Genomic DNA, 15,463 nt, shown 5'->3' with positions numbered 1-15,463 from the left:
ACTGTACCTGGCCCGTGTCCCTAATCTCAGGTTCCAGTTACTGCACCGAACCCTTGTCCCTAATCTCAGTCCCCAGTCAATGGGAATCAGGGGGAAAACTCTCCAGTGGCTGGAGTCATACCTAGCACAAAGGAAGATGGTAGTGGTTGTTGGTGTCCAATCATCTCAGCCCCAGGACATTGCTGCAGGAGTTCCTCAGGGCAGTGTCCTCGGCCCAACCATCTTCAGCTGCTTCATCAATGACCTTCCCTCCATCATAAGGTCAGAAATGGGGATGTTTGCTGATGATTGCACAGTGTTCAGTTCCATTCACAACCCCTCAGATAATGAAGCAGTCCGAGCCCGCATGCAGCAAGACCTGGACAGCATCCAGGCTTGGGCTCATACGTGGCAAGTAACATTCGCACCTGACAAGTGCCAGGCAATGACCATCTCCAACAAGAGAGAGTCTAATTACCTCCCCCTTACATTCAACGGCATTACCATCGCTGAATCCCCCACCATCAACATCCTGGGGGTCACCATTGACCAGAAACTTAACTGGACCAGCCATATAAATATTGTGGCTACAAGAGCAGGTCAGAGGCTGGGTATTCTGTGGTGAGTGACTCACCAAAGCCTTTCCACCATCGACAAGGCACAAGTCAGGAGTGTGATGGAATACTCTCCACTTGCTTGGATGAGTGCAGCTCCAACAACACTCAAGAAGCTCGACACCATCCAGGACAAAGCAGCCCGCTTGATTGGCACCCCATCCACCATCCTAAACATTCACTCCCTTCACCACCGGCGCACAGTGGCTGCAGTGTGTACCATCCACAGGATGCACTGCAGCAACTCGCCAAGGCTTCTTCGACAGCACCTCCCAAACCCGCGACCTCTACCTCCTAGCAGGACAAGGGCAGCAGGCACATGGGAACAACACCACCTGCACGTTCCACTCCAAGTCACACACCATTCCGACTTGGAATTATATCGCCGTTCCTTCATTGTCGCTGGGTCAAAATCCTGGAACTCCCTTCCGAACAGCACTGTGGGAGAACCTTCACCGTACAGACTGCAGCGGTTCAAGAAGGCGGCTCACCACCACCTTCTCAAGGGCAATTGGGGATGGGCAATAAATGCCGGCCTCGCGAGCGACGCCCACATCCCATGAACGAATAAAAAAAAGTTACTCCACCTGACCCGTATCCCTAATCCCAGTCCCCAGTTAGTGCACCTGACCAGTATCCCTCATCTCAGTCCCCAGTTACTGTACCTGACCCCTGTCGCGAATCTCAGTCCCCAGTTACTGTACCTGACCCCTGTCCCGAATCTCAGTTCCCAGTTATCAATCTCAGCCCCAGTTACTGTACCTGACCCGTGTCCCTCATCTCAGTCCTCAGTTACTGTACCTGACCAGTATCCCTCATCTCAGTCCCCAGTTACTGTACCTGACCCCTGTCCCGAATCTCAGTCCCCAGTTACTGTACCTGACCCCTGTCCCGAATCTCAGTTCCCAGTTATCAATCTCAGCCCCAGTTACTGTACCTGACCCGTGTCCCTCATCTCAGTCCCCAGTTACTGTACCTGACCCGTGCCCCTAATCTCAGTTCCCAGTTACTGTACTTGACCCGTGTCCCTCATCTCAGTCCCCAGTTACTGTACCTGACCCCGTCCCTAATCTCAGTCCCCAGTTACTGTACCTGACCCCGTCCCTAATCTCAGTCCCCAGTTACTGTACCTGACCCGTGTCCCTCATCTCAGTCCCCAGTTACTGTACCTGACCCCGTCCCGAATCTCAGTCCCCAGTTACTGTACTTGACCCGTGTCCCTCATCTCAGTCCCCAGTTACTGTACCTGACCCGTGTCCCTAATCTCAGTCCCCAGTTACTGTACCTGACCCGTGTCCCTAATCTCAGTCCCCAGTTACTGTACTTGACCCGTGTCCCTCATCTCAGTCCCCAGTTACTGTACCTGACCCCGTCCCTAATCTCAGTCCCCAGTTACTGTACCTGACCCCGTCCCTAATCACAGTCCCCAGTTACTGTACCTGACCCGTGCCCCTAATCTCAGTTCCCAGTTACTGTACCTGACCTCTGTCCCTAATCACAGTCCCCAGTTACTGTACCTGACCCGTGCCCCTAATCTCAGTTCCCAGTTACTGTACCTGACCTCTGTCCCTAATCTCAGTTCCCAGTTACTGTACTTGACCCGTGTCCCTCATCTCAGTCCCCAGTTACTGTACCTGACCCCGTCCCTAATCTCAGTCCCCAGTTACTGTACCTGACCCGTGTCCCTAATCACAGTCCTCAGTTACTGTACCTGACCCGTGCCCCTAATCTCAGTTCCCAGTTACTGTACCTGACCTCTGTCCCTAATCACAGCCCTCAGTTACTGTACCTGACCCGTGTCCCTAATCACAGTCCTCAGTTACTGCACCTGACCTCTGTCCCTAATCTCAATCCCCAGTTACCAATCTCAGTTCCCAATTACTGTACCTGACCCATGTCCCCAATCACAGTCCCCACTTAATTGACCTGACCCCTGTCTGTAATCTCAGTCCCCTAGTTACTGTACCTGACCCCTGTCCCAAATCACAGTCCCCAGTTACTGCACCTGGCCTCTGTCCCTAATCTCAGTCCCCTTGTCATTGTACCTGATCCGTCTCCCTAAACGCAGTCCCCAGTTACTGTACCTGACCCCTGTCCCTAATCTCAGTCCCATAGCTACTGTATCTGACCCGTGTCCCTAATCTCAGTCCCCCGTTCGTGTACCTGACCCGTGTCCCTAATCTCAGTCCCTTGTTACTGTACCTGACCCGTGTCCCGAATCTCAGTCCCCAGTTACTGTATCTGACCCCTGTCTCCAATCTCAGTCCCCAGTTTACTGTACCTGACCCCTGACCCTAATCGCAGTCCCCAGTTACTGTACTTAACCCCTGTCTCTCATCTCAGTTCCCTTGTTACTGTACCTGACCCCTGTACTAATCTCAGTCCCACTTACTGGACCTGACCCGTGTCCCTAATCTCAGTCCCCAATTACTGTACCTGACCCGTGTCCCTAATCTCAGTCCCCAGTTACTGTACCTGACCAGTGTCCCTTATCTCAGGTTCCAGTTACTGTACCTGACCCGTGTCCCTAATCTCAGGTTCCAGTTACTGTACCTGACCCGTGTCCCGAATCTCAGTCCCCAGTAACTGTACCTGGCCCGTGTCCCTAATCTCAGTCCCCAGTTACTGTACCTGGCCCGTGTCCCTTATCTCAGGTTCCAATTACTGTACCTGTCCCGTGTCCCTAATCTCAGTCCCCAGTTACTGTACCTGGCCCGTGTCCCTAATCTCAGTCCCCAGTTACTGTACCTGGCCCGTGTCCCTAATCTCAGTCCCCAGTTACTGTACCTGACCCGTGTCCCTAATCTCAGTCCCCAATTACTGTACCTGACCCGTGTCCCTAATCTCAGTCCCCAGTTACTGTACCTGAACTGTGTCCCTAATCTCAGTCCCCAGTTACTGTACCTGACCCGTGTCCCTAATCTCAGTCCCCAGTTACTGTACCTGGCCCGTGTCCCTAATCTCAGTCCCCAATTACTGTACCTGACCCGTGTCCCTAATCTCAGTCCCCAGTTACTGTACCTGAACTGTGTCCCTAATCTCAGTCCCCAGTTACTGTACCTGGCCCGTGTCCCTAATCTCAGGTTCCAGTTACTGCACCGAACCCTTGTCCCTAATCTCAGTCCCCAGTCAATGGGAATCAGGGGGAAAACTCTCCAGTGGCTGGAGTCATACCTAGCACAAAGGAAGATGGTAGTGGTTGTTGGTGTCCAATCATCTCAGCCCCAGGACATTGCTGCAGGAGTTCCTCAGGGCAGTGTCCTCGGCCCAACCATCTTCAGCTGCTTCATCAATGACCTTCCCTCCATCATAAGGTCAGAAATGGGGATGTTTGCTGATGATTGCACAGTGTTCAGTTCCATTCACAACCCCTCAGATAATGAAGCAGTCCGAGCCCGCATGCAGCAAGACCTGGACAGCATCCAGGCTTGGGCTCATACGTGGCAAGTAACATTCGCACCTGACAAGTGCCAGGCAATGACCATCTCCAACAAGAGAGAGTCTAATTACCTCCCCCTTACATTCAACGGCATTACCATCGCTGAATCCCCCACCATCAACATCCTGGGGGTCACCATTGACCAGAAACTTAACTGGACCAGCCATATAAATATTGTGGCTACAAGAGCAGGTCAGAGGCTGGGTATTCTGTGGTGAGTGACTCACCAAAGCCTTTCCACCATCGACAAGGCACAAGTCAGGAGTGTGATGGAATACTCTCCACTTGCTTGGATGAGTGCAGCTCCAACAACACTCAAGAAGCTCGACACCATCCAGGACAAAGCAGCCCACTTGATTGGTACCCCATCCACCATCCTAAACATTCACTCCCTTCACCACCGGCGCACAGTGGCTGCAGTGTGTACCATCCACAGGATGCACTGCAGCAACTCGCCAAGGCTTCTTCGACAGCACCTCCCAAACCCGCGACCTCTACCTCCTAGCAGGACAAGGGCAGCAGGCACATGGGAACAACACCACCTGCACGTTCCCCTCCAAGTCACACACCATTCCGACTTGGAATTATATCGCCGTTCCTTCATTGTCGCTGGGTCAAAATCCTGGAACTCCCTTCCGAACAGCACTGTGGGAGAACCTTCACCGTACAGACTGCAGCGGTTCAAGAAGGCGGCTCACCACCACCTTCTCAAGGGCAATTGGGGATGGGCAATAAATGCCGGCCTCGCGAGCGACGCCCACATCCCATGAACGAATAAAAAAAAGTTACTCCACCTGACCCGTATCCCTAATCCCAGTCCCCAGTTAGTGCACCTGACCAGTATCCCTCATCTCAGTCCCCAGTTACTGTACCTGACCCCTGTCCCGAATCTCAGTCCCCAGTTACTGTACCTGACCCCTGTCCCGAATCTCAGTTCCCAGTTATCAATCTCAGCCCCAGTTACTGTACCTGACCCGTGTCCCTCATCTCAGTCCTCAGTTACTGTACCTGACCAGTATCCCTCATCTCAGTCCCCAGTTACTGTACCTGACCCCTGTCCCGAATCTCAGTCCCCAGTTACTGTACCTGACCCCTGTCCCGAATCTCAGTTCCCAGTTATCAATCTCAGCCCCAGTTACTGTACCTGACCCGTGTCCCTCATCTCAGTCCCCAGTTACTGTACCTGACCCGTGCCCCTAATCTCAGTTCCCAGTTACTGTACTTGACCCGTGTCCCTCATCTCAGTCCCCAGTTACTGTACCTGACCCCGTCCCTAATCTCAGTCCCCAGTTACTGTACCTGACCCCGTCCCTAATCTCAGTCCCCAGTTACTGTACCTGACCCGTGTCCCTCATCTCAGTCCCCAGTTACTGTACCTGACCCCGTCCCTAATCTCAGTCCCCAGTTACTGTACTTGACCCGTGTCCCTCATCTCAGTCCCCAGTTACTGTACCTGACCCGTGTCCCTAATCTCAGTCCCCAGTTACTGTACCTGACCCGTGTCCCTAATCTCAGTCCCCAGTTACTGTACTTGACCCGTGTCCCTCATCTCAGTCCCCAGTTACTGTACCTGACCCCGTCCCTAATCTCAGTCCCCAGTTACTGTACCTGACCCCGTCCCTAATCTCAGTCCCCAGTTACTGTACCTGACCCCGTCCCTAATCACAGTCCCCAGTTACTGTACCTGACCCCGTCCCTAATCTCAGTCCCCAGTTACTGTACCTGACCCCGTCCCTAATCTCAGTCCCCAGTTACTGTACCTGACCCCGTCCCTAATCTCAGTCCCCAGTTACTGTACCTGACCCCGTCCCTAATCTCAGTCCCCAGTTACTGTACCTGACCCCGTCCCTAATCACAGTCCCCAGTTACTGTACCTGACCCGTGCCCCTAATCTCAGTTCCCAGTTACTGTACCTGACCTCTGTCCCTAATCACAGTCCCCAGTTACTGTACCTGACCCGTGCCCCTAATCTCAGTTCCCAGTTACTGTACCTGACCTCTGTCCCTAATCTCAGTTCCCAGTTACTGTACTTGACCCGTGTCCCTCATCTCAGTCCCCAGTTACTGTACCTGACCCCGTCCCTAATCTCAGTCCCCAGTTACTGTACCTGACCCGTGTCCCTAATCACAGTCCTCAGTTACTGTACCTGACCCGTGCCCCTAATCTCAGTTCCCAGTTACTGTACCTGACCTCTGTCCCTAATCACAGCCCTCAGTTACTGTACCTGACCCGTGTCCCTAATCACAGTCCTCAGTTACTGCACCTGACCTCTGTCCCTAATCTCAATCCCCAGTTACCAATCTCAGGTCCCAATTACTGTACCTGACCCATGTCCCCAATCACAGTCCCCACTTAATTGACCTGACCCCTGTCTGTAATCTCAGTCCCCTAGTTACTGTACCTGACCCCTGTCCCAAATCACAGTCCCCAGTTACTGCACCTGGCCTCTGTCCCTAATCTCAGTCCCCTTGTCATTGTACCTGATCCGTCTCCCTAAACGCAGTCCCCAGTTACTGTACCTGACCCCTGTCCCTAATCTCAGTCCCATAGCTACTGTATCTGACCCGTGTCCCTAATCTCAGTCCCCCGTTCGTGTACCTGACCCGTGTCCCTAATCTCAGTCCCTTGTTACTGTACCTGACCCGTGTCCCGAATCTCAGTCCCCAGTTACTGTATCTGACCCCTGTCTCCAATCTCAGTCCCCAGTTTACTGTACCTGACCCCTGACCCTAATCGCAGTCCCCAGTTACTGTACTTAACCCCTGTCTCTCATCTCAGTTCCCTTGTTACTGTACCTGACCCCTGTACTAATCTCAGTCCCACTTACTGTACCTGACCCGTGTCCCTAATCTCAGTCCCCAGTTACTGTACCTGAACTGTGTCCCTAATCTCAGTCCCCAGTTACTGTACCTGGCCCGTGTCCCTAATCTCAGGTTCCAGTTACTGCACCGAACCCTTGTCCCTAATCTCAGTCCCCAGTCAATGGGAATCAGGGGGAAAACTCTCCAGTGGCTGGAGTCATACCTAGCACAAAGGAAGATGGTAGTGGTTGTTGGTGTCCAATCATCTCAGCCCCAGGACATTGCTGCAGGAGTTCCTCAGGGCAGTGTCCTCGGCCCAACCATCTTCAGCTGCTTCATCAATGACCTTCCCTCCATCATAAGGTCAGAAATGGGGATGTTTGCTGATGATTGCACAGTGTTCAGTTCCATTCACAACCCCTCAGATAATGAAGCAGTCCGAGCCCGCATGCAGCAAGACCTGGACAGCATCCAGGCTTGGGCTCATACGTGGCAAGTAACATTCGCACCTGACAAGTGCCAGGCAATGACCATCTCCAACAAGAGAGAGTCTAATTACCTCCCCCTTACATTCAACGGCATTACCATCGCTGAATCCCCCACCATCAACATCCTGGGGGTCACCATTGACCAGAAACTTAACTGGACCAGCCATATAAATATTGTGGCTACAAGAGCAGGTCAGAGGCTGGGTATTCTGTGGTGAGTGACTCACCAAAGCCTTTCCACCATCGACAAGGCACAAGTCAGGAGTGTGATGGAATACTCTCCACTTGCTTGGATGAGTGCAGCTCCAACAACACTCAAGAAGCTCGACACCATCCAGGACAAAGCAGCCCACTTGATTGGTACCCCATCCACCATCCTAAACATTCACTCCCTTCACCACCGGCGCACAGTGGCTGCAGTGTGTACCATCCACAGGATGCACTGCAGCAACTCGCCAAGGCTTCTTCGACAGCACCTCCCAAACCCGCGACCTCTACCTCCTAGCAGGACAAGGGCAGCAGGCACATGGGAACAACACCACCTGCACGTTCCCCTCCAAGTCACACACCATTCCGACTTGGAATTATATCGCCGTTCCTTCATTGTCGCTGGGTCAAAATCCTGGAACTCCCTTCCGAACAGCACTGTGGGAGAACCTTCACCGTACAGACTGCAGCGGTTCAAGAAGGCGGCTCACCACCACCTTCTCAAGGGCAATTGGGGATGGGCAATAAATGCCGGCCTCGCGAGCGACGCCCACATCCCATGAACGAATAAAAAAAAGTTACTCCACCTGACCCGTATCCCTAATCCCAGTCCCCAGTTAGTGCACCTGACCAGTATCCCTCATCTCAGTCCCCAGTTACTGTACCTGACCCCTGTCCCGAATCTCAGTCCCCAGTTACTGTACCTGACCCCTGTCCCGAATCTCAGTTCCCAGTTATCAATCTCAGCCCCAGTTACTGTACCTGACCCGTGTCCCTCATCTCAGTCCTCAGTTACTGTACCTGACCAGTATCCCTCATCTCAGTCCCCAGTTACTGTACCTGACCCCTGTCCCGAATCTCAGTCCCCAGTTACTGTACCTGACCCCTGTCCCGAATCTCAGTTCCCAGTTATCAATCTCAGCCCCAGTTACTGTACCTGACCCGTGTCCCTCATCTCAGTCCCCAGTTACTGTACCTGACCCGTGCCCCTAATCTCAGTTCCCAGTTACTGTACTTGACCCGTGTCCCTCATCTCAGTCCCCAGTTACTGTACCTGACCCCGTCCCTAATCTCAGTCCCCAGTTACTGTACCTGACCCCGTCCCTAATCTCAGTCCCCAGTTACTGTACCTGACCCGTGTCCCTCATCTCAGTCCCCAGTTACTGTACCTGACCCCGTCCCTAATCTCAGTCCCCAGTTACTGTACTTGACCCGTGTCCCTCATCTCAGTCCCCAGTTACTGTACCTGACCCGTGTCCCTAATCTCAGTCCCCAGTTACTGTACCTGACCCGTGTCCCTAATCTCAGTCCCCAGTTACTGTACTTGACCCGTGTCCCTCATCTCAGTCCCCAGTTACTGTACCTGACCCCGTCCCTAATCTCAGTCCCCAGTTACTGTACCTGACCCCGTCCCTAATCTCAGTCCCCAGTTACTGTACCTGACCCCGTCCCTAATCACAGTCCCCAGTTACTGTACCTGACCCCGTCCCTAATCTCAGTCCCCAGTTACTGTACCTGACCCCGTCCCTAATCTCAGTCCCCAGTTACTGTACCTGACCCCGTCCCTAATCTCAGTCCCCAGTTACTGTACCTGACCCCGTCCCTAATCTCAGTCCCCAGTTACTGTACCTGACCCCGTCCCTAATCACAGTCCCCAGTTACTGTACCTGACCCGTGCCCCTAATCTCAGTTCCCAGTTACTGTACCTGACCTCTGTCCCTAATCACAGTCCCCAGTTACTGTACCTGACCCGTGCCCCTAATCTCAGTTCCCAGTTACTGTACCTGACCTCTGTCCCTAATCTCAGTTCCCAGTTACTGTACTTGACCCGTGTCCCTCATCTCAGTCCCCAGTTACTGTACCTGACCCCGTCCCTAATCTCAGTCCCCAGTTACTGTACCTGACCCGTGTCCCTAATCACAGTCCTCAGTTACTGTACCTGACCCGTGCCCCTAATCTCAGTTCCCAGTTACTGTACCTGACCTCTGTCCCTAATCACAGCCCTCAGTTACTGTACCTGACCCGTGTCCCTAATCACAGTCCTCAGTTACTGCACCTGACCTCTGTCCCTAATCTCAATCCCCAGTTACCAATCTCAGGTCCCAATTACTGTACCTGACCCATGTCCCCAATCACAGTCCCCACTTAATTGACCTGACCCCTGTCTGTAATCTCAGTCCCCTAGTTACTGTACCTGACCCCTGTCCCAAATCACAGTCCCCAGTTACTGCACCTGGCCTCTGTCCCTAATCTCAGTCCCCTTGTCATTGTACCTGATCCGTCTCCCTAAACGCAGTCCCCAGTTACTGTACCTGACCCCTGTCCCTAATCTCAGTCCCATAGCTACTGTATCTGACCCGTGTCCCTAATCTCAGTCCCCCGTTCGTGTACCTGACCCGTGTCCCTAATCTCAGTCCCTTGTTACTGTACCTGACCCGTGTCCCGAATCTCAGTCCCCAGTTACTGTATCTGACCCCTGTCTCCAATCTCAGTCCCCAGTTTACTGTACCTGACCCCTGACCCTAATCGCAGTCCCCAGTTACTGTACTTAACCCCTGTCTCTCATCTCAGTTCCCTTGTTACTGTACCTGACCCGTGTCCCTAATCTCAGTTCCCTTGTTACTGTACCTGACCCGTGTCCCTAATCTCAGTCCCTTGTTACTGTACCTGACCCGTGTCCCGAATCTCAGTCCCCAGTTACTGTATCTGACCCCTGTCTCCAATCTCAGTCCCCAGTTTACTGTACCTGACCCCGACGCTAATCGCAGTCCCCAGTTACTGTACCTGACCCCTGTCTCTCATCCCAGATCCCAATTACTGTTCCTGACCCGTGTCCCGAATCTCAGTCCCCAGTTACTGTACCTGACCCGTGTCCCGAATCTCAGTCCCCAGTTACTGTATCTGACCCCTGTCTCCAATCTCAGTCCCCAGTCACTGTACCTGACCCCTGACCCTAGTCGCAGTCCCCAGTTACTGTACTTAACCCCTGTCTCTAATCTCAGTTCCCTTGTTACTGTACCTGACCCCTGTCTCTAATCTCAGTTCCCTAGTTACTGTACCTGACCCCGACCCTAATCGCAGTCCCCAGTTACTGTACCTGACCCCTGTCTCTCATCCCAGATCCCAATTACTGTTCCTGACCCGTGTCCCTAATCTCAGTTCCCTTGTTACTGTACCTGACCCCGACCCTAATCGCAGTCCCCAGTTACTGTACCTGAACCGTGTCCCTAATCTCAGTCCCCAGTTACTGCACCTGACCCGTGTCCCCAATCTCAGTCCCCAGTTACTGTACCTGACCCATGTCTCTAATCTCAGTCCCCAGTTACTGTACCTGACCCGTGTCCCTAATCTCAGTCCCCAGTTACTGTACCTGACCCGTGTCCCTAATCTCAGTCCCCAGTTACTGTACCTGAACCGTGTCCCTAATCTCAGTCCCCAGTTACTGCACCTGACCCGTGTCCCCAATCTCAGTCCCCAGTTACTGTACCTGAACCGTGTCCCTAATCTCAGTCCCCAGTTACTGTACCTTACCCGTGTCCCTAATCTCAGTCCCCAGTTACTGTACCTGAACCGTGTCCCTAATCTCAGTCCCCAGTTACTGTACCTTACCCGTGTCCCTAATCTCAGTCCCCAGTTACAGTACCTGCCCTTTGTCTGTTTTATAAACTTACGACCATCATCCTTTTAAATACATTCCCCAGAGTCTAAACAGTCCTGAATGGCCAGTGACTGCTTCGCACGCTCGATTGCTTTGCTGATCTCGACCTGTTTTCTTTCATGTAGGATTTGCGGTCGGGCCTGGATTTGAAGAGCGAGACTGATGATGAGTGACAGGTGTACAGGTACGTGTGTACTCTCAACAGCCATGGGTTCTGAGTAACATTGTGACCATGTGACATGTCACCGCAGGGAAGTGACTGATGCACGGACACTACACCCAGTTTGGTTATGTGCTTTTTGTTGATCCTTTGCCTGGTTTCCTCCACTTCCCCTGAAGGAGTTGACGCTCGCTAGGTTTGTGTTCCGTGAGTTGTGGTCGTCTTCTGTTACCTCCTGTGTGTACGAGCCCAGGACACTATGTGTCAGCAAGATAATAGTACAGGGGACGTCACAACTGACCTTGATCCTGTGCCCACCTATACCCTTCAGGGGAAGTGCACAGAGATCAGAAGAGAGACAGTGAGCCTCCCCCTGCCCTTCCCAACCTCAGCTCTGAAAGCTGTGGAAAATCTGAATATTCTTGCACAGTGCACTGTTCCAGTGACAGTCCATCTCAGTGTATGGTCAGAGCTCCAGGTGTAGAATCTTACCACACATGGGACGGGAACAGGACCCAGTTTAGGAGATCTGTGATTCCCTCTGCTTAAAATTGAGTATTTTTATCAATGCAGCAAGGTGGAAAGTCCCCACACACCAGACCCCAGAGAAAGCTGGTGCTTTATATAAATAATATCCACGTTACATCGATAGCTCAGCACCATTAATTTGTGAAACGCTGTCCTGTCGGTAAAGGAGGCGGTGTCTCTGTGGGAACTGCTCACTTTGTCTGTGACATTTAGCCCTTGTTTCTGTGCTTTGAGCGGTCGAATGTGTCTGTTTCAGGCCTCTCAGGATGCTCAGACTCAACGTTAGACTGGCCTGTAATATGGTCCCTCTGCCACGTCAGGGCCATTCGGCCCATCGAATTTATCCTTCCATAGATAGCTGCAATTCCCCATCCCGGCACCTAACTGCCTCTTGAATGTTTGCGGACTATTTGCCTGTAACCTCCCACCTGTGAGCGTATTCCAGGTGTGGTCAATGCTTTATTCAAATGATCAGTCAGTGTTTCACTGGTGTCTGCATCCTCTGTGAACCTGTGACCTCTCAGACAGGCTGGGAGATGTGTAGCACTGCTCTCAGTGTTTGGCAGTGACTCCTCGCCCTCTAATCCCCTGGAGGTGTTTCTAACTCCCAATGATAACACCATTTCCCCCAACAAAGGGCTAAGTTCTCAATCGAGGCATTGCCAGGGCTCGTGCCCCGGACACGGTATACGGGATTGGCGCTGAGACAGTCAGACGGGTAATACTCCGCTCGTGCCCCGGACACGGTATACGGGATTGGCGCTGAGACAGTCAGACGGGTAATACTCCGCTCGTGCCCCGGACACGGTATACGGGATTGGCGCTGAGACAGTCAGACGGGTAATACTCCGCTCGTGCCCCGGACACAGTCAGCAGTGATCACATCACACAGGAAAACTCAACCTCGTTTTTGTTTCATATCACAGAATGAAATGTTTGTAGTTTGCCCCTCTTTATTAGTCATTTTTTTTTGATGCTCAATTCCCAATTTGCTGTGTTATTTACAACAACAAATTGCATTTATATGGAGCCTTTAACGTAGTAAAACGTCCCACGGGACTTTACAGGAGCGATTATCAAACAAAATTTCATACCGAGTCGCGTAAGGAAATATTAGAACAGTTGGTCAAAGAGGGAGGTTTTAAGGAGCGTCTTACAGGAGGAGAGAGAGGCGGAGAGGTTTAGGGAGGGAATTCCAGAGCTTAGGGCCCAGGCAGCTGAAGGCACGGCCGCCAATGGCGGAACGATTAAAATCGGGGGTGCACGAGAGGCAAGAATTGGAGGAGCGCAGAGATCTCGGAGGGTTGTAGGGCTGGAGGAGGTTACAGAGATAGGGAGGGGGCGAGGGCCATGGAGGGATTTGAAAACAAGGATGAGAATTTTAAAATCAAGGCATTCCTGAACCGGGAGCCAATGTAGGTCATCGAATACAGGGTGATGGGCGAATGGGACTTGTTGCGAGCTAGGATATGGGCAGCAGAGTTTTGGATGAGCTCAGGTTTACGGAGGGTGGGAGATGCTGGGCCGTTCAGTGGAGCATTGGAATAGTCGAGCCGTTATTGGGGCTGAGAGGGTTAAGGACAGGGAGACAGCAGGATGAAGTGGCTGGTGCTATTGCTGAGGTTTTCTCGGCCCAGTGATGTGTGTGCTCTTCCCCTCTTTGTGCGAATTGTTTGTTGTGTTGGGTTGAGGTGGTGGGCAGGAAGGAGAGGCTCTCTGATCGGGTTCCTTCCTGTGTGTGAGGGGAAGCTTTACCATCAGCCAGTATCTCAGTGTAAGGGGACAGTAATGGGTCCCGAGCAACAAGTGACCTGTAGTTCAGCACTGCTTGGTTTCACAGCAGCAGCTGATATCCCCAGGGAGGAGCAGCATCCTCCTTGCCATTGTGTCGCCTGCCCAGAAGGGTCAGGGTTCAGCTGTCATGATGCTCTTTCACTGAGCTCGTGGGAATGGAGATCACCGTCCTGCAAGCAGGTTACATTCCTTTGTAAAGAAAGAAAGAATTTGTATTTCTACAGCCCCTTTCACCACGTCTGGATGTCCCAAAGCGCTTTACAGCCAATGAAGTACTTTTGAAGTGTAGTCACTGTTGTAATGTGGGAAACGCAGCAGCCAATTTGAACACAGCAAGATCCCACAAACAGCAATGAGATAAATGATCAGATAATCTGTTTTTTTTTAGTGATGTTGGTTGAGGGATAAATATTGGCCCCAGGACACCGGGGAGAACTCCCCTACTCTTCGAATAGCGGCCGTGGGATCTTACATATCTACCTGAGAGGGCAGACAAGGCCTCGCTTTAATGCCTCATCCGAAAGATGGGGTACAGGCGCCCTCTGATACAAATTTGGGTTACTTGCGCCCTCTGATACAGATTTAGGGGTACAGGTGCCCTCTGATAGAGATTTACAGTTACAGGCACCTTCTGAAAACAGATTTGGGGGTACAGGCATGTTCTGATACTAATTTAGGGGTACGGGCACGCTCTAATACAGATTTTGGTGTACTGGCAGGCTCTATCTGATTTAGGGGTACAGCTGCCCTCTGATACTGATTTAGGGGTACTGATGCTCTGATACTGATTTAGGGTACAGGTGCCCCCTGATACATATTTAGGGGGTACAGGCACGCTCTGATACTGATTTACAGGTACAGACATGTTCTGATACAGATTTAGGGGTACAGACATGTTCTGATACAGATTTAGGGGTACAGGCATGTTCTGATGCAGATTTAGGGGTACAGGCATGTTCTGATACAGATGTAGGGGTACAGGCGCCCTCTGATACAGATTTAGGGGTACAGGCGCCCTCTGATACAGATTTAGGGGTACAGGCGCCCTCTGATACAGATTTAGGGGTACAGGCGCCCTCTGATACAGATTTTGGGGTACAGGCGCCCTCTGATACAGATTTTGGGGTACAGGCACCCTCTGATACAGATTTAGGGGTACAGGCGCCCTCTGATACAGATTTTGGGGTACAGGCACCCTCTGATACAGATTTAGGGGTACAGGCGCTCTCTGATACTGATCTACAGGTACAGGCATGTTCTGATACAGATTTAGGGATACACGCACCCTCTGATACAGATTTCGGGGTGCAGGCACCCTCTGATACAGGTTTAGGGATACACGCACCCTTTGATACAGATTTAGGGGTACAGGCACCCTCTGATACAGATTTAGGGGTACATGCACCCTCTGATACAGATTTAGGGCTACAGGCACCCTCTGATACAGATTTCGGGGTGCAGGCACCCTCTGATACAGGTTTAGGGATACACGCACCCTTTGATACAGATTTAGGGGTACAGGCACCCTCTGATACAGATTTAGGGGTACAGGCGCCCTCTGATACAGATTGAGGGATACAGGCGCCTTCTGATACAGATTGAGGGATACAGGTGCCCTTTAATACAGATTTAGGGGTACAGGCGCCTTCTGATACAGATTTAGGGGTACATGCACCCTCTGATACAGATTTAGGGGTACAGGCGCCCTCTGATACAGATTTAGGGGTACAGGCGCCTTCTGATACAGATTTAGGGGTACATGCACCCTCTGATACAGATTTAGGGGTACATGCAC

The 15,463-nt window shown here is 52.0% G+C and overlaps 1 protein-coding gene across 4 annotated transcripts in view; it reads left to right on the top strand.

Moving 5' to 3' along the window:
• The window catches only part of exd3 (exonuclease 3'-5' domain containing 3), a 459,468-nt gene that overhangs the window by 59,023 nt on the left and 384,982 nt on the right, over positions 1-15,463 (top strand). For all 4 annotated transcript variants that reach the window (XM_067977292.1, XM_067977295.1, XM_067977294.1 and 1 more), the window contains exon 4: positions 11,312-11,370. In XM_067977292.1, the coding sequence (XP_067833393.1) occupies positions 11,349-11,370 (22 nt within the window). In that variant the 5' untranslated portion in view covers positions 11,312-11,348. The remainder of the gene's footprint in view (positions 1-11,311; positions 11,371-15,463) is intronic.

The sequence above is a fragment of the Heptranchias perlo genome, unplaced genomic scaffold (assembly GCF_035084215.1).
Source record: "Heptranchias perlo isolate sHepPer1 unplaced genomic scaffold, sHepPer1.hap1 HAP1_SCAFFOLD_140, whole genome shotgun sequence".
Taxonomy (NCBI): domain Eukaryota; kingdom Metazoa; phylum Chordata; class Chondrichthyes; order Hexanchiformes; family Hexanchidae; genus Heptranchias; species Heptranchias perlo.
This window is presented reverse-complemented; position numbering and strand designations above follow the sequence as displayed.